The sequence below is a fragment of the Lissotriton vulgaris genome, chromosome 6 (assembly GCF_964263255.1).
Source record: "Lissotriton vulgaris chromosome 6, aLisVul1.2, whole genome shotgun sequence".
Taxonomy (NCBI): domain Eukaryota; kingdom Metazoa; phylum Chordata; class Amphibia; order Caudata; family Salamandridae; genus Lissotriton; species Lissotriton vulgaris.
This window is the reverse complement of record NC_141694.1, coordinates 1,836,185,821-1,836,209,867: the sequence shown is the minus strand read 5'-3', so window position 1 is coordinate 1,836,209,867 and position 24,047 is coordinate 1,836,185,821. Positions and strand designations below refer to the sequence as shown.

The 24,047-nt window shown below is 44.3% G+C and overlaps 1 protein-coding gene across 5 annotated transcripts in view; it reads right to left on the bottom strand.

Annotated features, from left to right (window-relative positions):
- Positions 1–216: 216 nt before the first annotated feature.
- Positions 217–24,047, bottom strand: part of DNMT3A (DNA methyltransferase 3 alpha) — a 1,977,379-nt gene continuing 1,953,548 nt past the window's right edge. For all 5 annotated transcript variants that reach the window (XM_086928111.1, XM_086928112.1, XM_086928113.1 and 2 more), the window contains 3 exons: positions 21,195–21,264; positions 19,610–19,728; positions 217–4,963 (listed from right to left, as the gene is read on the bottom strand). In XM_086928111.1, the coding sequence (XP_086784237.1) occupies positions 4,822–4,963; positions 19,610–19,728; positions 21,195–21,264 (331 nt within the window). In that variant the 3' untranslated portion in view covers positions 217–4,821. The remainder of the gene's footprint in view (positions 4,964–19,609; positions 19,729–21,194; positions 21,265–24,047) is intronic.

Below are 24,047 nucleotides of genomic sequence, written 5' to 3'. Positions count from 1 at the left end.
ACAACTCTCAATGGATGTCAAGAACTACTAACATAAATAAAGATATTAGCCCACTAAATTAAAACAGTGCTGGAGATGCATCAGGCAGCCCTGAAAGATGATTATTCACTATACAAAAGCACTAAGTAGAGACTTTCTGTACTGCTGTGAAATACAAGTGCTGAAACAAGGGCACTCGTGCATTACACCGAGGACGCAAAAAGCCAACGCATTATGTGCTCGAGGGATTTAAGACAACTTTATTTTCACGATTCAAATATAACTTACAGGTCGTCAAATAAATAAATCACAGCCTCGTATATCACACAGCCTGGAACCAGGAGTAATCTCATACTGAAGACTGGCTGGGCCATACCATGACTATTGACCCGTAGCTAGGACACAGAATCACTGAGGGATAATGGACACAGATATTACTTTCATACAGTGCCAGTCTATGGCTTCTATTCTCTAGTCTGCGTATGCAGTGTGCTAGTAATGAATGCTTCGTACTGCCCACCCTCCCACAATTTTTCCATTGTCAAGTGTATGATTTTTACTCTTTCCAAATAAAATATATTTAATTGAAAATTCACATGGCCAGCAAACATCATTTAGAGGTGCAAAGTTCTGGAGGCACACAACATCCGTACCTACAACACTCATAGGAGATGCCCATGGCGATTTAAGTTCGCCATAAATGGTCTTGGTAGCATTCTCTGGAAAAATATGATGATGTGCTTCGATGTAATAGAGTTGATGCCGCTCTAAGCCCTGCTTCAGTGGAGCACCTGTCCCTCCTGGGAATTCAATCTTCAACAATGAGAAGTTCACATAAAGACTGGTAGAGAGCTGTTGGTTCACTTGATATAAATAATAGGCAAAGAAAAAGTGCGTACAGCATCAAGAAATCCTGCTAATGGCAAGTGCATAATTTCATGACTGCACGTGAACATTAACAAGGCAATACATTAACACATGATTTTTTTCATCTGAGGTTCACGACCAGGAAAGTGAAGGAGTGAATGCAGTATGTTGCAAGATAAAAGCCCGGGCCTCGAACATGTATGTTTGACATTTAACCCCTTCGATGCGGATGACGAGCTGAGCTCGTCATATAACGCGGGTTTGCGAAAAACCCAGCACACAGCGGGAAAACCGCTAGCGCGCAAGGGGTTAAGATAAATGTCAGTGATGAAATACAACTGCCCAAAAAAAAGGAAATTAAATATCCTGCACCGAAAACAGTTGTTACATTTTACTTAGGCGCAGTCTTGCCAGCATGAACATTCATTTCAAAGATTTTGCCCAGCTGAGTTTAAAATGCATATCTTTCTGGGTTTTTCCAAACTGTTTTTTTTTTCATTTGAAAATCAAACTTGCACCCATTTTAGCTGCCCAAAGCAACAGTGGTTGGTCTCATGCCTCTTTGGTGATGGAGGAGGCATTGCAGTCATCCCTCAACCTTCGTTGCGAAGAAAGGAGGAAGCACCCAAAGCACTTAAGCTTTTTGGTCACAGGAAACACAAACACACATAAAAAGAACAAACGTTTCACGAATGTGAGCCAAAACACACCCCTTGGCATTTATACTCCATTGTCCCCACTTGAAATGGGCAAGAAAGTTGATTCCATCTCCCTGCCCACGACTCCATATGCTGACACTTGCAACATCAGAAAACATAATTCCTTCCTTGATCAGCCTACAAAAAACAATTTAAAGACTAAATCATTGGGATAAACAAGCAATAGTCCCTTTGACAAATGGCATGGTCACAGACATTCAGCTAAATTACTATTAAAACTTGAAGTCTGTTTGTTTTTTACGGTATGCATTTATCTTTGTTTATTGGAGTGAGATAGACCGACCCTATGTTCACACAAGTACTAGAAGAAACAAATAAAACAAAAAATCACATCATTTACAGAGAAACGAAAGCCAAAAGAAAAGCCCATCGTTTCTTCACACTTCCTCCCGCCTAGCCCAGTCCCCAATAATATAACATGAAAGCGAAAAGAACGAGACTAAGAAGAGAACTGAAAATCCCCCAAGGAGACATTCTACATCAAACAGATTCAAACTGCCAGGTGAGCTAAAAATGGAGAGGAGGGGGGATATGCTACAGAATCAGCAGCAAGCACCAGAGGAAAAAGGACCCCTGACCCATTCCTCTCCCCCGCTCCTCCACAACCAGAGTAGGGATGACATGTAGCTGCACCCGATCTTGTAAATCATTCAGAACTTGTGGATATTGTGGATTCCTATCCAGAAAACATGACAGAAAATCATACTTCTTGGCTTGAAAGCAGATTCTAAAATGCTTTTCCTGTTCACCTGGAAAAACGTGGACATGAGCCCAACAAAACAGAGTTCAAGTAGCTAATTATTTTCAGCTCATGGACAGATAAGCTAGCCTAGGTTTAATGTCCAAAGATAACCACGACATTTTGGTATTTCACGATGGATAAGATCCGAATCAGGCCCCAGATTTTATAGGGAAGACCTCTGGACAGTCATGTTTTTTTTTTTCCCAACTCCCATCAAAAGCATTTGATATTATTATAATTAGATTCTGCTTTCCCCCCAATAAAACATAACAAACAGGACTGATCTGACCATGCATCATGTTTCCGGAATGCCATTCTCTTAGCTTCTATCTTCAAATCCAGAGCACACTAATGATCCACAGCAAATGGCAATGCTATCTGGTTCCACAGCTTTCAGTGCTCTGAAGCTAAAGATATACGCTCTAACACGGTGACTGCACAGAGTAGTTCTGTTATAATGCTGCAAGCGAGTATAAAGCTCACAACGTCTGCAAATCTAGCCACAGAAGAAAAACACACAATATATTTTCTCTGAAACCCTAACAGAGAGTAGACAATGTTCAACGCTTACATCATTGAGCCGGCTCAGTTAGTCCATAAATAAATAAAAACAATGCAATCTATTTTCTAGGAAACGGAGTCTGAAATGTTTTGGCAGTTCCAGTACATGACATAGCACTGACTCTCATGTGCAATATAACTTCTTCATTTCCAATTACATGAGGATGGGTGGATGTAGTAATGATAATCTGTCCTCTGCCAAAATGAAATAATAATGGGAGCTAAGAAAGAAAAAGAAAGCATGGTCTGCTCCTAGAGCTCCCATAAAAAGAAAATGGAGCCGACCAGGCATGAATGGGTCAGGTGGTCATTAAATCTAAAAATATTTTGCAATAACAGAAAAAATAAAAACGATTTTAAAAAAGAGGAGGTGTGTTGAACTCCTCACATGTGAGTTATAAAACTGCAGTGTGTGTTTTGTTGGTTTGAACAGAGATGACCAAAAACATCGCTTCTCCATCCCTGGGAAGTTTGGCTGTTCAGTGTCTGCTGCCGGTAAGGTTACAGTAATGCAGAACACAGTCTGTGGGGGGGCAGATCACTACACCACACACACAGAGAGCACCAGTAAAGCACCATGTTTGAGTAAATAGCTTCCCCTGTCTCCGACTGGATCAACTGAAATGTTTTGAATTGCCCTCCTCTGCCTTTTGATTCCCCTTATCCCTCCCGCGTACAAAAATGTTATGATTTGGAAAGACATGATGAGACAGTGATGTAGAGCGATCGGAGATGGAGAGCAGAAAAGATGCAATTGGGAACCAAACTACATTTGTAGAAAACAAGGCCTGTAGGTTATTGCATCATCACTTTGGAAGTTCTCAACCCAGCGAGCTCTGCCCAGCCCCCTTCAAGTAACCCATTTCCGAACCTTTAAGTAGGTTTTAGCCCACTACATATGATCCCCTCTTTTCTTGTTTCCATTATTAAGGCAACATGGAAGCTGATGTTTTTAATCATCCCGCTGCTGGAAAGCACCATTATGAAGTTGTGTTGTACAGTAGAAGTAATAGTACCAATTAGACGCTGACACGCATACACATATGTATGTTTATAAATCTACTTTGGCAGATGCCTTGAGCCATACATGTGTGTGCGTGTTAAGTAGTCATGTGTGTCATAGCATACATATGCATGTGCAGATAAAGCATCTACATATCTGTATATGCACTTTTACATACATGTACATGTATGTATACATAAATATAAAGATCTGTAGATGGAGACATGTACACTCCCATATGTATAAACTGTAAACAAGAGGTAAGAGCGGCTTGTAGGAACTGTCTCTTTGTGGTCTCCTTTGAGTTAGGCACCAGAAATCCTTTAAAAAATGTGGTCAGAGTTCGCTTTTCAATTTCTGCTTTCCCTGGAAGTATTTTCTTTTAGCACCCGTTATCAGTACTACTACAACATTTACGGAATGCACAGCTGGAAGTCAGGCAATGCTGCAGGCCCATTCGTTATATCCACTTAGTCTATTCCTACTTGTGCTCTAAAACGAGACCAGTTCAGAGATGAGAAAGAAGATGTATATTCAGATCTTCTTTCTTTTCATTCCCCTCTCGCTTGTTTTCCTTTGAGCTTTTTTATCTTGTATTCATTTTTACAGCACCGCTAAGATAGTAAAAGCCTTTGTCTCAAATACAGCTTGAGAACAAATAAGAAAACAGACAAATCCTTTCCAATCCGCCCCAATAAAATAGCTAAAAATTGTACAAGTTTTACCAAAACAAACAAAAAATTAAATAGGATAAAAGTGTAACAATTAACAGGAATTTACGTAAAAAACATCTGCTCAAATGCAATTCTTTGTCGTTCCAAAAACCGGTGTTGACTCCTCTTGCTTTTCCTAGATTTGCGTTCCACTTTGTCGGGTTTATTTTCTGCCCATTTTGTGTTTGCTTCAGTTCCTGTTGCTTCGCCGTGCGTCTGCCAGTCTTTTTTCTTTCATTAGACGCAGGCGAAATATTCCTTGAGTGGTGCAAACAAGTGGCGGATAACTGGAACGCTCCATGATCTTCCCAGGAGGCGCTGCCTTGCCAATCGGCTCATATTGGACACGTCTGTATAGTGGACTGGAAAGCCAAACACCCTGCAGAAGAATGGGAAAAATGGAAGTTAGTCAAAATGGGAAGTGGGAATGCACAACATAAGTTTTGGAAACTTTCTTAAGTAGCTGTCACATGAACCAACCAACCAACTTACTTAGACGTTGGTAGCACAAATTCTAAGATCACCCAACACTTCATAAATGCCCTCTGAAAATTATTCCTAAACCGAGGATTTCTCTCCTTTTTGGCTAATCGATTTTGGATCAAATTGTAATGAATTGGAATTTGTTTTCTTTTCTCTCTTTTTTTCTCACTTTAAACAGCTACTCAATGTATTATTTTTTTGGTGCTCAATATATTTGTTTTTAAAAAAGCGTTCCTTTTTCGAGGACTTCATAAACCATCTCAGGATCTCTCTAAAGACTCCTCTTTACATATGATTATATCACATTTAGGGCGCTCCTGGTGAATGTTTAAATGCTTCAGATTTTGAAAGCAGGTTCTTCTGTTGTTCCAGAACATATGAACAAGGCAAACAAAAAGTGATGGATGGAATGCTTGAATTACCTCAGCCACTGCTAATTGCTCGGGGCGCATCCCAGTCCAGTTCAGGGGACCGAACGTGGCAGTTCATGCTGGACTGTTCCGACTTTAACAGGATCAAAACTAATTTGCATATGGCTGGGTCTAATCGGAGGTTACACTGCGGGCAAAAAACGATAGCCCGCGAAATTACCAGTGGAAGAGATTAGTTCAAGCTTCCCAACCATCACTTTTTTGCCTACCCTAATTGAATAATGCATCACAACTTTCCTTTAGGTCAATCAATAACATCGGAAAATCAATTTTTTCAACTAAAAGTAAATAATACTCAGGAACTATTCCTGAGTCCATCTCGCCGCCAGCCTTTTCATTTACATGAAATTAGCATATATTATTCAATAGCAGTTAACATATTTTAAAGGTGCTTTTAGCTGCACAGCCAATTTCTCACTTTCAACTAAGGATTACGACAAAGTCATCAACCTCTTGCTCCTGTACCACAGAAAATCTGTTTTTTTTGCAAAGCTGCAGTAATTAGTACTTTGGCAAGATGTAATATTTTTTACTTGGTGGCGAACTGTGTATAGTTCACTAATTATTATTCCGAGCAGGAAGGGAGCTCTACTGTTTACTCTCAGTGTTCCCCACCAAACGTTCTTGGACATTGTTTGCCTTTATATGTTTTTCTTATCCTGGCTCTCAGTTAATTTTGGTTCTTCAAGCTATGTGAAGTGTTTAGATGTCTTGCTGACCTTGTAAGCGCTAGATCAGGCTTCTACGATAAGTAGTTCTTGAGCTACTGGTTGCTCTCAAGCTACGTGCAAGTAGCTCTCCTGTGCTGACTAGCCTGCTAAATTAGAAATTCTTGCTTCGTTGAAATAATCTATGTAAACCAAAATTGAAAAGCATGTTTTCGAGATGAACATGTGTGTAAACTCAAACTAATGTTTGGTGAAAATGGTTTATTTTGCAAGACATATTTAAAGTTTATATTTGAATGATAAATCATGCAGCGCTGGAGAGACCTATTACTAATGGTATTTACCTTGATGCCAGGGAAATTGTAGATATGACTGTTCTATATTATCCATGCAGAGGTATTTCAAATTAATAAAGACCTTTTTTTACAATAATGCTGGCTATCATGCCTGAAGAACTGAGGTGATGAGGTTGGTAATCTTGCATATCGTGGCCAATAATATAATATTGTCTGATGTGGTCACTTACAATACTAATATTAGCAGCTCGGGATGATTTTCAGAGAGCATAAGTAGCTCTTTTTACACATATGGTTGGAGACCCCTGTGCTATGTACATCTATTACAAAAAAAGGTCTGCTAAACGTGCTAAAAGGGTACGGAGGCTGACAAGCAGAAGTTAGTAACCAAGTGAGAGCACAGTATAAATGCATTTATTTCAAAATCCTAGTAAACAGTTTAGCAGACAGATCTAGAACACTGAAAAGTAGCCAGCAGTTTAAAAAAAGGGGCATTCATCCTAAGTTTTATTGAGGAGTTACAAATAGCACTGTTCCTCACGTCACATACTTGCTTCCAAGGTAGTACAGTTCAAAATGAAAAGTCAAGATTGTGCAATAGTATGAATTTAACTGCCTATGGGGCTTGACCCAGCTCTGATGTTACATTTGCTACCACTAGTTTTATTTGGTCGAGTTAAAGGCTAGCCTGGACAACTCAATTTTTAAGAGTTTCTTGAAGTACCGTTAGCTCAGTTCTGACCTCAAGGTCAAGTTCAAAGTGCATAGCTTTGGGTCTACTGTCATTTTTGATCTCATATAGGTTTGTTGAATGATCGGATGAGATACAGCTGATCCGAGATTATTCTTCAGTGGCGACATATTGCATGTACCCCGTTTTTTTCCTTCCATACGCTTTATATAACCTCACTGAGCACTTTAAACTTGATTTTCTCGTCTCTTAACAACCAATGCCGAGTTTTCACTGCTGTGCTGGCTTTAGATAGGCATGCCTTTGAGTTTTCAGGCACATCCTAGTTACAGTTCTCTGCGGAATTTGCATGTTTTCAGTCAATTGTTTTTAAATCCAGTATAATCCATAGTAGTAATACTGTGCCATCACAAAACACTGTCATTCCTATACAATGGGCGAAAAACGGTAAGGTTTTGATCTACACAGCTGCAAACTGAAGCACTTGACCGACAATGTTGATTTGGGTTTAAAAACACATACCAATGTTAAGCTAAACTTGCATTTTCTTTACCATGGGTATGTAGGTAACAGACTTCCCTGATCACGTGGTCACTCAAAGTGGGTAGATGTTCGTCTACTCTGCCAAACACAACGATCCTCCTCTTTGTTCAATTTAAATATAATACATTTTCTTGCATCTGCTGTACATGTGATTTTATTACAGACTTCTGGCCTACCTATGACTTTTCGAATAGAATTTGCATCTGGGCATTGGCATATGTGAAAGAGCACCCTATGTTGAGGTGAGACTTGTGGTATAGCATAGGATTCCTTCTCAGATGATGTTGCCAAACAAATGTATTCTTGTTAGCTGCAATCACATCTGAAGGTGCAGATTCAATCTAGAGCGTTCCTGGTGATGCATGCATAGTTCTGAAGCGTTCTCAAAAGCAATGTATGGTCAATTGTGCCATACGCAGAAGAAGCAAAAGTGAGGTCAAGCATATCGGACCCAATTGCCTATAAGTAGTGTGTGATTATTACTTGAGGTGGGTACTTTACCCGCTCACTTAATAACACATGTTTCTTGCACAGCCTAAAGTGCATTCTAACAAAGTTACTTTACTGCTAAAGTTATCAAAAATCTAAGTCAGATTTTTAAAAACTAAGCAGAAAATAACTTGTAAGCATTTTGTCAGCCCTTCATAAGCGAAAGTGAAAAATTAAAGCTTTTAATCTAAAGTAGGCCTTTAGGGAAAAGTCTAGTCTAGCCTACATAGTAAAAACCCGTTCTTGGGTTTAATTTTACTATGAGGGTACAATAACCCAAATATGTTGTGTGCCCTGGTTGTTATTTATTTTTACAAATCATCACCATGCCCTGAGGGCTTACAAGGCGCGCTTAAGGGATGACTTTTCAATTGATAAAAATAGGCATTTCCTACATGGCAAATAATTTTTCCCGGTCATGTATCACTCCAGTGCATTCAAAATGCTGCTTGGCTAAAACACAGTAGTGCTCTTGGCAAAAATATTTTTGGGGGGTATATTTGAAGGTATTTGATCTACATATATTTAACTTTCCATGGCTCAGGTATACAAAAGGCACCATTTGCAATGGCCTTACAGGAAAGTTAAATTGACCGAAAAGGGAGTTGCAACGTACAGCCCATGGTTGCTAATTTACTCTTAAGAGTCAGAAGACGAAGAGGGCAGTTATGAAGTGGCTCAAAGGCAGCGCACATTAGATACGTCAGAACAAGATTCAAGTCCCACTGTGGCATCACGAAGGGAACAGGAAGTAACGTGTGTGATGCCTTTCAAGAATCTATTTACAACAGGGGACTTGAAAAGAGAAGGCTGATCAGGAAGCCTTAAGAAGGCTTGAAATGGCCGAGAGGTAGCCCTTGATAGTGCCCAGAGCAGAACCCTGCTGGGGAAGAGAAAGAAGGAAGAGGAGAACCTCTGATAGGGGGGCAGAGAGGGGATCCACAGCCTTTGCTGTGCAGCATGCCACAAATTTGTTCCACCTGCAGGCGTATACTGTTTTTGTGGAGGGACGCCTGGCTGCCAGAATCACATCACAGACTTCAGGAGGCAAGTCAAAAGGCCTCAACTGCCGCCGCTCAATCTCCACACATGTAGGTGGAGACTGGACAGGTTTGGGTGGAGGACCGTCTCCTGCTGCTGCGACAGAAGGTCCTCCTGAAGAGGCAGACGAATTGGGAGATCGACTGACATGCTAAATAGCTCGGGATACCAGTATCTTCGTGCCCAGTCCGGAGCCACAAGGATGATTTGGGCCCGATCTCGCCTGATCTTCTTCAGCACTCTGGGCAGAAGTGGTATAGGCGGAAAGGCGTACAACAGACCGCAACTCTACTCGCGACGAAAAGTGTGTGCCGCCTTGAAAATTCCAACGCGCAGAACTAATGACATTGCGCGTTTTCTTCAGTGGTGAATAGATCTAACCAAGGCTCTCCCCACTGCTGAAAGAGATCCTGCACCACGCCCGAGTTCAGACGCCAATCGTGATCCATCGTGCACCGGCGGCTGAGTTCGTCCGCCCTGGCGTTCAGAGAACCTGCCAGGTGTTGAACCATCAGGGTGACGCCCTGGTGTTCCAGCCATTGCCAGAGGCGAAGAGCCTCCTGACAAAGGGTCCACGACCCCACCCCGCCTGGTTTGTTGCAGTACCACATGGCGGTAGTGTTGTCCGTGAACACCTGCACTACACTTCCCCGGACAGAGGGAAGGAATGCCTTCAGTGCAAGTCGGATCGCCCGAAGCTCCAGCAGGTTGATGTGGAGCCTGAACTCCGCCGGAAACCAGAGGCCTCTGATCTCCTCCTCTCCCATGTGGCCGCCCCATCCCAGAAGGGACGCGTCTGTCACAACTGTATGTTCCGGTTGGGGAAGGGAGAGGGATCTGCCATTGACCCAATCACGATTCGTGAGCCACCACTGCAATTGTCGTTCAGTGCCATCCGAGATCTGGACGTGATCAGACAGGTTGCCCTGATGTGAAGCACTATCTGCTTTATTGCCAAAAAGGTGAATGCCATCAAAGGGCATGTCCATCAAGGTGTTCTGGACATCCCCCGAGTAGCCAGTTGTCCTCAACCAGGGGTGACTTGGAAGCGCCACCGTCGTGGAAATCGATGTGCCTAGTGAACTTCGCTACTTCTCTCCCGGCAGCAATCGCCTGGGAAAGAACTGCCTGGGCCCCCTACGGGCAGTTGGGCAGCACCTGCGCAACTGTGTCCCACAGAGAGTGGGTATGATGGCCCAAGAGGCATGCGGTGTTCACCGACCGCCGCCCTAAGCTGGCAGATGAAAACAGCTTCTTGCCAAGCTGATCCAGCTTCTTGAATTCCCTATCCAGAGGTGCGGTAGGGAACACGCTCTTGGAAGTTGAGGCTTCAACAACCAAGCTCTCAGGGGTGGGGTGTTGGGTAAGGAAGAGGGGGGTTGTCTGGAGCCGAGAGATGGAGTCTGGCCACGTTCCTATCCACAGGAGACCCTGTGTTGGCCCTGGACCAGGGGCCCAAAAGGACGTCTAAAAGTGCTTCAATAAAAGGCAGCAATGGCTCCGAAGAGGTAGCCGCCGGTTGGAGCACTTCTGTCAGGATGTTAGTCCTGATGGCCACTGTAGGGAGCTCAAGGTGTAGAGCCTCGGCTGTCCTAAGCACCACCACTGCGTAACTGGCTCCCTCCGCTGCAGCCACGGTAGGATGAGACAGCATGCCAAGGTCAGGTGAGGTGTCAAGACCACTGGCATCCCCCAAATCCTCTGCCGAGTCCTCATCATAGGCACAGTCTTGTGCTAGAGGGTCCTCAGACCCCTCCCAGTCCTCCCCTTCCTCTGAAGCCTCTGGAACAGGCTCAAAATAAGGAGGACGGACATAGGGCATAAAGGGCCCCATCGGCGTCGGTATCGGTCGACATCGATCCGGCACGTGTCCAGGCTGAACCTGGGGACGACGTTGTCCTGAGGAGCGGGAGACGCCTGAAGCGGTGCTGGGGAGATTGACGCCGGTGGAGATGTTAAGAGGTCGATCTGGGTCCGATCACGGATCCCTGGGGGCCTGCGGCGTCTGAGCCGCTGGCGACACTGGGGCCGGAGCCACCAGAGAAGGTAAAGCAGGTTCCTCCGTCGAGCCCGTGGGCCCAGACGGCCCAAAGAGTCGGGCCATGGCAGCAAGAAACTCTTGCACCTGAGGGGTGGTAGACTGAAGGCGATGTCGCAGATTCTGCCGGAGCCGCAGGGGTGGCACCGCCCGCACCCTCAGCCACGCGAAGGGTGAGGGAAAGTCGAAGAGCGACAATGCTTCTTCGACTTCTTTTTGGAATGCTTCAACTTACCTGACTCCGAGTGCGAAGACTTAGATCCAGAAGAATGGTGATGGTGACTACGCGACCGGTCCCTCAACCTCCCAAGAGACCGGGACCTCGAGCTGCGCGGAGCCGATTGCCGGACTTGAAGCAACTTTTGGGACCACTCCCGCAAAGTCTTCAGCACCATGGACCGGCAGTCGGGGCACAACTTGGGGTGTGGTCGCGCCCCAGGCAGTAGAGACACACGCAGAGGGGGTCCGTCACCGACATCATGCAATGACAGTCCCCACAGTTTTTCAAACCGGGCATCCCTACGACACCAGGAGTCAATCAACTACAAAAGATGAGGTAAAAGACCTCGAAAAACTCAGTTAAAAAGTGACTTGGGGTACTTGCACTTCCCGGATCTGCACTTGCTGGCACGGCAAAAGAAAGAACTGACGTCAGTAGCTCCAGCGACGTCATCCGAGCTCCAACGACGCATGCCTACCAACGCATGACGACGCGCAGGTGTACTGCTGACGAAAAAACTTTCCGGATCCAGTCTGACGCCTGGGGGTAATTCTAAGGTAAGGAATCTATCACTATGTGTTTCTTTCTGATAGTGCATGTATTTTCCAGCCGAGGCCTAAAAAGCATAAAATGTGCCCCAAATTATGTTATGATTATAAGAACGTTTCTCAAAAATTGAAAATGTGTTCTAAAATTCTTCGTGGAGATATCTTATTTTTTTAATGAATATAAAAAAATAAAAGCTACTAATTTTGAGGGCTCGCAAGCAGGCAATATGAATTTACTTGCCTACGTTCGGTGGTGCCTCAGTACGACTGCATGCATATCTGCTGGATCGTTTAGCAGGTATCGGTATCACTGAAACTTCTTGGTTCATTCCTCCATGGTTGTGAACTAGCGGTCCGACTGGAAAAATTTGTTTCTCACACTTTTTCCCTTCCGTGTGGGGTACTGCAGGGGTTCTTGTTGAGCCCGAAGTTGTTTAACATCTACGTCACCCCACTAGCTGAATTCAAGTGGTTTGACTTTGCTCTTACTTCCTAGACAGACGACACACAAATTGTTATCATTGACACAACACGTACAGGATCCAATTTCTGCAACTGTATTCAGGCCGTCAACCAATGGATGGCACAGAGCTACCTCAAGCTGAATTCTGGATAGACGGCTGTCCTGTTCTTTGGAGAGCAGCCCTCGTTTTGGACACCCGCCTGTTGGCCCCAGGACATGGGTGCCCTCCGTTCTCCTGTCAACAAAACCCGCAACCTGGGTGTTCTGATCAATAATAAGACCAAATCAATGCAGTCACTTCCAAGGTCTTCCACTTTCTCAGGCTCATAAAAGAACATACGCCTTAACTTCCCCCCTCAGCTTCAGAAGACTGTTAATATTTCCCTTCCTCTGTCCAGACTAGAGTATTGTAATAGTATGCATTTAACTGCATGCCATTATGCGCTGAATAGGTTACAGACTTAGCAAAATTGCGCCGTCCGGCTCCTACTTAAAATCCTCAAATATCAAGCAGTGGCTAAACCTATGTGGCAGTTACACTAGCTGCTCATCAGGCAGAGAGTTGCTTTCAAGGCTGTATGTGTTGTCCATAAAGCTCTACACAGTCTTGGGCCCGTGTTCCTTAAACAGCTTCAACTGGTACTTGCCCAACAGGCCACTAAGATCTTCTTTCGCTATAATAGTCACTTTACCCAAATTCATACGTGCGACCTGGGGCGGACGCAGCTTTGTGCACGTGCCTCTCAAGCATAGAATTACCTTCCTCTTCATATCAAAGCTTTCCCTAATCTCCTGATGTTTAGAAAGTCCCTTGAGACGTGGCTATTTAATTCTCCATAATGGGGTTCACCTAAAGTCCTGATTTACCTGCCACATTGTTTCTAGCGCCAAGACACCCTTGGTTAATCAAGCGCTTAATAAAAATAATTTAACATAACATATGTAGTAAAGTAGGATCTGCTTTCATAGTTACCCCCACTTTTTGCTGGTGTCAGTATGTTTTTTTGACGAGTCTGACTGGAAGCCTGCTAATCAGGACCCCTGTCACTGTGCTTTCTCCCTAAATATGACAGTGGTAAGTACTTCGGTACCTTCCCAATTGGCTACTGGTGTACCCATGTAAGTCCCTAGTATATGGTACTAAAGTACCCAGGGCATAGGTACTCAAGGGGTCTCCTATGGGCTGCCGCATGTATTGTGCCACCAATGAGAGACCATTCAAACTGTGAGTAAAGGCCTGCCATTGCAGCCATGTGAGCTGGTGCTTGCACCTCTCACGACAGATAAAAGTTTCCTTATATCTGAGGTTTCTACACTTAAAACCTATAAGTCACCCCTATCGGTGGCCTTTCAGTTGTGAAGGCACAGTGATTGGTTGTGAGGGTGCCCATGCATGAGCAGGACACCCCTAAAAACCTCTGAGTCGATTCTCCAGGCTTTGTAAGTGCCACCAGTAATTTTGATACATATACATAACCTGGGCATGTTTAGTATCAAACATATTGGAATCAAACTGCAACACGTTAACAGTGTTGTAGGTATGATTCTATGCACTGGGGGGCTCCTCTGGGAAGCCCCCTGTAACACGTTTTTAGGGTCTGATAGCATGCTTGTGCTGCTGCTGACCACCAGACACGATTCTCCTCTCCTGCTGCTGAGCTGAGCTCGAGCGGGGGAAGGCAGAACAATAGGTTTCCTGTCACAGGGAGGTGTGACCACCTCCCAGACAGGACTTTGTGTTTTGGGCTGGGGGCACTAGCCAGCGCCACCAGACTGACACATTTGGTGCCCTCCTTGCATACTCCAGTTTGAATCAGTTCAGGGACCCGCTCTGGTGTGTAACTGGACAGAGGACATGGGAGTATCCTCCCCTCTGTCAAGACCCTCCTCTGGGAGGGACCCCATAGTCATTCCAACCCTTTCCCTAGGTTACTTAAGAGCTTACCTGTGGGTGGCTGTTCAGATTCGTCATAGAACAAGACTCAAGCCTGAAACCACAACACTCTTCGGCAGTCTTGACACATCGATTTAGCCTGGAACCGAGACTGCATCAAGGAAGATTCCTGCTCCTCCTGGTCTTGCTGTTCTGTAGATATTCTTTGTCTGTGTTTCTTCCAGGACCTTCAATAGACTTGTGGGCATCAAGGACACCCAAAGAAATCTCCCTTGGGGTGAAGGAGTCACTCTATGGATCTGCAGGCAGGGCAACAACGATGACCGGTTTGCTCTTCCTGACGTCCCAAGGAGTTTGAAAGGCTCAGCAACACAGATGGTGTTTCTGCAACTCCTGCGAGGCCTGGCCTGTCCTCTCTGCAATTTTGAAGCCAGTTTCCCTCTTCGGAATCGCTGGGACCGAACCCCTGTGCACCACGTCGACTTGCCGTTGCCAAGGTTTGTTGGTGCTGCACTCCAGAGATCTTTGGGCTACAAGAAGCTCCAGCATCTCTTCCGGTCAAGTGCAGCATCCTCTGCATTGCAAGGTCTTCCTTCTTGGTGAGCTGCTCCAAGTCTTCCGGCGACTCCTGTGCCTTCGGCCTTTGGGTCCTCTTGAGGATCTTTTCTGCTCCAGTGGGCTCTCCTGCTTGCTCGGGCCTGCTCTGACTCTCCTGATTGTGGAGAGTCCGTTGGACTCAAACGTTGCTCATTCTTCGCTTTTCACGCCTGTTGCAGCTGCCAAGGCTAGTTGGTGATCACTCCGGTCACCGAACCCCTGGTTCTCGACTTCTGACGTGGGACAGCTTGCGCAAAGCTCCTGGTCTTCCTCAGCGTTGCCTGGTCGTCACAGCTGCAGTACCAAGGTCATCGTCAACTCTCCTGAACCGTCAGTCATCGGTGGGCATTGCTCTTCCATGCCTCCTGGTCACCTTCGAGTGGCATACACACAGGTTCTCCTCTTCAAGAATACACCCTTGGATTCCACTGCACTCTTGCACAGTCTTCTCCAGCGGCTTCTTTCCTGAAGTCCTCCATTGTGGTCTACGGCGTTTCCAAAATCAGTTAGCACCTATGCACCCAGCTTCCCTGGTTTATGCATCCTGGTTCCTGGGGTATCCACATCAGCAGGTGGAGTGGCTATCCTTCTGTCTTCCACAGGGTTTCTTCAGGGTCCACTGGGAAGGGTCCTCCTTCTTCAAAACTGCAACACTGACTTCCCCGTTGATTTCTAAGGACACCTTGCTGTGTTGCCACTCGCAAACAGCCTCCATGGGGTTCCTGGTACTTACCTGGCAGAGGTGTGGTGTAGCAGCCAGGGGAGCTGACTCCGGAGCACAGGGCTCACGGTTTGATCCCCGGCGCCAGTTCACCTTGGCACCATGTGACTCTGGGCAATGGTCCCCAGCACCTTGAGACCTTTGTGTCTATGGTCCAAGTCCTGACTACGGTCACAGCTCGCATTTCACTTTCTTAATATATGGTTTGGTCTCGCACTGGAGTTCACTGTATTTTGTGCTACTTACCTTATTACAACTGAAGTATCAATGTGTATCCGTGTTGAAATCTCCGGGTAGGAGATATACCAGAGAGTTAGTGAGTTTTGTGCAATAAACATAAATTTGTATATATACACTGTGTGGTTCTTTTTCATTTAACCTACACTACATGAATAATCTGGTAAAACAAGCTGCTTAACACTCCTTCAAGAAAAGCCTGAAGGCTGCTCTCCCCAGCTACCACTTTGAGAGCTTTCTATGGTTATCAAAGACCACTAAAATCCCCTTAAGGGTTGCCTGGATTAGTGCAAGGAGCATCACTTAAGTGTGCACCATATACTAAGCCAGCCTCAGCCTCCTACAACATATCTGGCACCTGTTCATACTACCACTAAATGCAACAAGAGTAAAAAAAGATAAGACAACACCACCATTCTTTCCAACTATAGGGTTTAACAACTTGAAAATGGCAGAGCATGGAAGGTGGCAGGTGGTTAATGCTAAAACTCAAAAGAAGAGGACTGGATTAAGAAATGTGCCGACACTATTGGGCACTGGCAGGTCTTAAAGACCCTCTAGAATTTGAGCCTGTCTTTAATTTCTGTGTGAATGAAAGAGAACAGATTTCCACAGTGTGAGGAACCAGAGTGCAGTATATGATGTGGTTGTGCTACCTCACTGTGTATTACACATTTACCAAACTCTTTAGGATCCTTAGGTTTTGTTTGTCAAGCGTTCAGTCCAACCCTGGGTAGCTATGGCTCGGAGCAGAAAGGCTAACACAAAGAAAGGGTAAAGCATTTAAAGAGCACCAAACCTTTGAACACAAAATCGACAAGACATTAAGGGATCCAACACAATTTTTTTTATTTTTTTAAAATACTGTTTTTTTAAATGTATTTTAGACACTACAACAAAAAAGTTCCACTGTATGTTTCCAGAGATATATAATTTAAAAGGCATAGTAAATCAAGGCATTTCACTCACCCGTAAACAAGCTTTGCCAAATTCAATGAATAGTATATGTAGAAACTTTTTCAGCAAAACATTTGGGCTAACAATAATGCAGTCACTTAAAGTCACTGTAGATGACCAACTGCAGTGAGTAGTCAGTTAGGGGGACCAGCAAGGTCCTCACACATGGGTTCTTCAAAAGGTGAAGCAGTCTGCAGGCAGTTCCATGTTCTTTTATTTATTCCAGGGGTTTCCTATAGAAGTGGTCCTGATGCAAGGGATGAAGGATGCTGAAGATGCTCGCAGGATACAATGTGGTAGACTGAAAATTTTGCTGCAATTACTCCTCGGTCCACCGAGGGGGTAATGGGGTCCTGGCCACAGGGTCGACGTCCTACAAAGCCCTCTCGATGCTGGCTAAAGACCAGTTGCCACTGGACTACAAGTCGCTCAGTATGGGTGTCACAGGTCAATCCTTCCTGGGTTGACAGCTCATCCTCTGGAGCGCCCAGCTGCACTCCCGGCTCAACAAAATCGGGTGCAACTTTGTACATAGGGCCCTGGTCATTGGTGCAGCTTGCCAGCAGTCTGCAGCAGTGTGAATACTTTGGGCTACCAACTTGCCCCAGCAGGCTTCTTCAGCTGGTGTGTCCTTGTGCTGTGAACAAGAGGACCGTCAGCCGGCCCTTGGAGTATCTTCACTTTGGCTGGGCTCTGAGTGCGACATGGCAGGCAGAGTTTTTCTCCTTTGCTAGCTAGCTACAGGTGGAGTCCACAATTGTGAGCCTCTCTTTGCCTGTTCCACGGTCATCAGAACGGTCATTCCACGGTCCTTATTTCAGTCCTGTCGAGATACTAAAATGCCCTCAGGGCATGATGCAGTTAGTAGTCAATGGGCTAACAGGCTTCTTCCCACCGGATGACCACTTCCTGCGAAGTCTGGCATCTGACCATCCCAGGATGCACCATTCTGCCCACTTCCAATACGGGAGGACCCGATCTCCTCGCATGTGGAGCGCCTCAGCCCAACCTAGTGATGCAGCTAACAAGGGGGCTATATGTCCCTGGAAAACAGGTTTGGCAATTAGTTTCCATTCTCCTGTCTCTAGTGCCAGCCTGTCTGCCTGAACAATGGAGAAGCCCCTCTCCCAAGTGTTACCCATTTGTCCTTCAAAGGCAGCCCTGTTTCTCGGTGACATCTCCTGTGAGAGCTGGCCCCTATTGTATCCATTCCTAGGAGTCGCTAGCACATCTCTCCAGGAGCGCAAAAAACTGTCTGGGTGACAGGACCCCATGTGCAAAAGGTACGGGCATAGGTGACTTAAGTCAACAAAGTGGCAACTTTGTTAAGGTCGAACACTGCGACTTGACGCATAAATTTCGACCCAAGATTTAACCGGGTTAAATACCTTGGATGACCCACTTTGGTCGGACCGTCACAGCCAAGGGGTCAGCATGTAACCCTATATTTGCCAATTAGGCAACCAAGCCTTTCCACAGTAAGAACAACACATTTGCGTGTTTATTGTCAGAATATGTAATATTTCAGATTCTGCTTGTGAGAAATGTTGCACCCTGCCTTAGGACTCAATAGGCCTGGCATACACATGACCTATACACATGCCTGGGAGAGGTCTGGTTTTGCCATTACTTTAAATGGCAAAATCGAGCTAGCAGTTCAAACTGCTCATTTAGACTGCAAATAGCAGGCTGGGAGTCTCACTGTGCTCGTGTCACACCCAGGGTGGCACAACCAGTGCTGCAATCCCATGAGGCGACCCTCTAACTTAAATGCCCTAGGAACCATCTACTGAGGACTTGGCCTAGTAGCTAATTGGGGAATAGCCAATCCACAAATCAGTTTAAGAGTAAGGGCACAGGCACAGAGATCTGGTTAGCTGACCTCAGTGCACTCTCAGATTCGGAAAACCAGCAGCATCAGTCCAAATATTTGAAGGTGACCATACAAAAAGAGGCATTTCCTTATACACAATTGTGCAGTCTGCATGATAAATGCTTTGACTCTCCTCAAATATGTTCTTCTAAAGCTTGGGATAAATAATTGGACAAAAAAGCTGATCTGTTGGCACAGTGTTTGAATTTGATACACAGAAGTAGTAAGTAAATGGTAAAATATCCAACGGTTATGCAGAGACCTAAATGCACAATATTAGCAAAAGGCAGCAAGAGGGCTTTCAATGATAGGGGCATATGTTTTCTCCTTTTACCACATGCAGCAGGTTTCCATGCACTCTGGATTCTTGAAAACTAGCAGGCAGACAGCTCTAGATGCAATTCATTGTTGCAGTCCAACTGCAAGATTAGTGCATTAACCACTAAAACACAGAAGGTGTTACATTTTCCTGATAAAACCATGATTCAACAAAACAGGTATTAAAATGTGAAAAAGGCAGCTTCACTTAAATGATGACATGATCCAGGAACAGGACAGGTACCCCATGGCAACACATAAAAGCTCATGTGATTAGAAATGCTTGGCACTCAAAAGTTTCCCAATGCCTCCAGGGAATTGTTAATCATATAAAATGGAAACACTTTATTCCCAGGGGCATAATGTTCTTTTATAGCATTGCATCATAGGCCGATGTTGAAAACCAAATTTTTCTTCAATCTAATGCCAATAGTGTACAATAGCATCCTACATTTGACAGACGGTCCTTCGCTGGTTTGAATACCTGCCACTCTTAAGTATGCTCAATGATTCTTACCTTTCCATTTCAGTGCACCACAGAATGTCCTCCTTCTCATTCATGAACACCGGGAAATGCTGGTCTTTACCTTGCTTGATGGAGTTGGATCTAGTGGTGATGGTTCTTACTTTGCTGAACTGTGAAAAAAGAAAGCATGTGATATGATAGGGACTGCCACTTGATTACCAGTACTCCCGAAAGGTGGGTGTGTAACTGCCCCTTAAATCCAACCTCTTTTTCTACTGCCAACAGCTGTGTGTCATTTTGGGCATGGCAGATTGAGGGATTAATTTATTCCATCTTTATTTGGCACTGCTAAATGCGACCAACTGATGTACCTTGAAACATGCATCCCTTAAGTTCTACTGCTCATCATTTCCTTGTATTCACAGAAAAGCATGCTCTGCCAAATGGATTTGTTGAGAGCCACAATGGCGTAGCGTAACTAGAATAATGAAGGGGTAACATTTGAGTGTTGGATGTTGGTTTTAGAGGTAGGAGTGTGTGATGTGTCCTTGAATTCCACTGTGAGAATCGGAAAGGTGTGCTGTACGTTTGTGTGAGTGGATTTCTTGTTTACTGCAGTAGAAACATTGATTTTTAAAATCCTATGCTGACTTTCATTTCTCAAATTGTGATTTAATTCGTTTCTAAGTTCGTTATTCACAAACAGCTGTGTCTTAAAATCTATAAATAGCAGGAAACAGACAACCATATTGTATGGCTATAAATATATGTCAAGGTTGTTTGCTGTACACCTACAAACACACTCAATGCCATAAATCTGATGTTGGCTTAAACCACACATCATGCAGATCCTACTGGTGTTTATACTGTCATGTTTTGATGAATTAACTCTTCAGAAACCACTGTTTGCTTCAATAGGTCTATTTATCATGATTTTGAGGAACATAAGGTAGTCTCTTTTATTTCACACACTGAGGGCTCAAGTACGAGTGCCCTGTAAAAATCCAATATGAGGGATAACTCCAGTTATGGCACAAATCTGAATCATGGGCCCGCAACCAAATACACACCTCTGCAATCTTCCTCGAGTTAATTTCGGCAGGTCAAATCAGATTATATTTATCAGGGGATAATGCCTGGCAAATAGTGAGACCTGCAGATACGAGTGCAGATATCAGGAAAGCTTGCATCTTATACCCCATGGGGTATTCCTGGGTAAAACTTGGAATAGGTGAGAGATGCTGGTTATTATCAGGTGCATTAATTACCACACAGGACACCGTAACGAAGCCTTAAGCCTATTATCTACACTGATTTTCTCAACAGGAAGTAGAGTCTCATTTCATCCTTCAGAAGCAGAAACAAGCTCATGGAACATATACTCTAGTTTACTATGCGATATTCTGTTCCATTTGCCACAACTAGCACTTTAAAAACGGACAGGCTTGGCATCTAAGCTGTAACAGGTAAAAAAGGAGTATGTGCTGTGTGCTTCAGTACCTCGGCCACATGTTTAGTAGGACCTCAGTTCTTGGATTCAAGTGCAATTGGAAGCACTGTGGGATTTGGTCACCCTTTTATTAGAGGGAGACACACTATGCCTGTGCGGTTTCCACCATATTTCAACGCTCTTTACCTTTGCTATACGGCCATGTTCCAAACAGTCCTGCAGATCCAGCTTATCGTTGGCAGTGGAAGCCAGAGGCCTAGAAGACAGAAATGCAGACTCAATGAAAAAGTATGTAATTTTGCTGAAACTGCTGTTTTTACGAACTCTGACAATCATATGTTATAATTATTATTCCATTTGAAAACAACAAGGGCACCCAATCAAGTCAGCAAGGGACATTGGGAATAGATACTTTTTAAACAACAGTGGTCCCTTACAAACAAAGGAATAAAATTAAATAAATATAGACACAGTCGTATCTTGGAATAATAATTATGGTCCCTTACAAACTAAGGAATAAAATAAAATAAATATAGACACAGTCGTTTCTATATTGGTGTGACATGTCCAGCCGGACAGAGGTCTGATATTTACTTTAGAGTAGTAGCGACAATTCAATCAACATTTACAAGGTGGAGCACAAGCCTGTACCCTACCACCTACCATCGTGACGGACTAACACTGGTTGAATCTCTCGGCAATTTTGCTTTAACGTGAAGTGATCGCTCGTATTGCCAGGTATTGGCTTGACGCTTCACTTTGGCTCCCCATTCCGGGTCCCGTTCTCCATAATACCCATTGCATGTCACCGGTTTCCGAGCCCCTTCCTCAGTGGCTCGTTCACGGCAAATGAGGCTTGTATCGTTTAGGCATTTATAAAATGTCCTGATGATGATCCCCATAACAATGTAGTGGGATCGAAACGCCGTCGACCTGAATTGCGCACCTTTTACAATTATGTACCTTGTGTCATTTAACATGTAAAGGTGTTTGAAATTTTCTGTTCTACTATTGAAATTGTGATTTTTACAGAGCAATAAGCTTTTGCCTAAAAGTCCTTTGTGTTTCACGCTCCCCAACTTCCCTTTTGTGATTGTTTAAGTAGGGTACAGGCTTGTGCCCCACCTTGTAAATTGTTGATTGAATTGCCGCTACTACTCTAAAGTAAATATCAGACCTCTGTCCGGCTGGACATGTCACACCAATATAGAAACGACTGTGTATATTTATTTAATTTTATTCCTTCATTTGTAAGGGACCATAATTATTATTCCAACAACTTTTTTGAAAACTTAAAAGGCTTGTGTTTTTATTCAGGGATACAAATACACCTAGTAAGATTCAAGGCAATTGCTTGCTTTTGAGATCTCTGCAGTGCTTAATTTGCAACAGAATGAGTGCTGGTGTCCAAAGTTCTATTAAAAAACCTGCGGCTGGTGCTTTTAAATGTCATTGCAGCAAAGTAGCAAAGTCATGAATTAACCTCATGCTTCTTCTAGCCACTATCCGATACTTCATACCACTTTATTTCACTCCAGGTTCCGGCTTTCTAACTTTGCAACAGGTTTTCTGTCTTGCTCTTAATACTTATTTCCTCTGTGTGCTTTTTTCCCCCTCCTGCTTGCAGTCAATGTCTGATAAGGAAAAATAAGTGGCGATTGGCCCCACTGGCTCAAATTAGGCAATGGATCTCTGTGAGCTACAAGTGCCATGTGGACACTTAGCAGGAAAAACAGACTCTTGCAGGTTGCTATTTTTATTAGAGGAAGACTTTAGAGTCATGGGATGTACAATGACTCCTCCCCTAATTGCCAAATGCGGATGGGCAAACACAAGGAGAAGATGGATGGAGTGCTGAAGCTTTTCAGACACTCACCCCCAGTCACAGATCCGGGTTTAATCCATCATCGTTTTTTAGCTCAATTCGCCACCTCAGTTCAGACCCAGTAATATGCAAATTAGTCTTGACCCTGTGCATCATGGTGACAGTCCAGCCCGAACTGCCAAGCCAGGTCTTCCCTGAATCGGAAACAAGCATCCTGGGATCGGTTTCGGATAACACCCCTCATCAGCTGGTCCCTGGATGCTTGTTTCCGATGATGGATTCAACCCAGATCTATGACTGGGGGCGAGAGTCTGAAAAGTTTCAGCCCTCCGACCATCATCTCCTTGTGTTTGCTTATTCGCCCTAAGTTGGCAGGTTATGCCCAAACGTGGGTCCCTTGCTCATTTTTTTTTTTTTGTAAGACCTTTATTGTGACAGGAGATGATTACACAGCCAGGAGCCTACAACCTGGGGGCCGGCTGCGTTGATTTAAATAATACAGTACAGGAGTGATTTTACACAGCCTTGTAGCCGGCAACACAAGGTCCGGCGGCGTAACGCATATAAATTAGGTCTTGTTTTTCAGTTTTTGTTGATGTGCAATAAGAAACATAAATTAACAACTCAGAAACCAGGGAATGAGACCATCACATACTAGCAGTCAATTTCGTAAATACTGAATGCATCTTAATATGTTCGTGCAGACAACGTCCATCGTCACCCAACCACAGCGACACATACCTTTACAAATTTGAATCACTATCTTAACTCATTCATTTGTAGCAGCCTCCAATTTGCGCATATATTCAGTAAGGTATCCCCAGAAATCTTTTGGTCTAGATCTCATCGGTAGCTCTTCCTCGTATGTCAGGAGTTTATCCCTGCAGCTGGACATGTCTTGTAACCACCTGGATTTAGTTGGCACCTTGGGACTGTGCCAGCACTGCGATATTTATCTCTTGGCAAGTAATAATGAAACCGCACAGAACTTTCGTTTGGTAGACTTAAGTTGTGGTACAATGCCCAGCAAGCATATACGGATCGTACAGTCTATTTCAACCCCAATCATAGTAGATAGTTTTGCAGTGACATCGACCCAGTATTCACAGACTCTGGAACAAAACCAGGCTAAATGTGCAAAGTCTGCGCCTTCCGTTCCACATTGTTTACACCTGTCTCCATCCTGCAGACCGTATTTACACATTCGTGCAGGT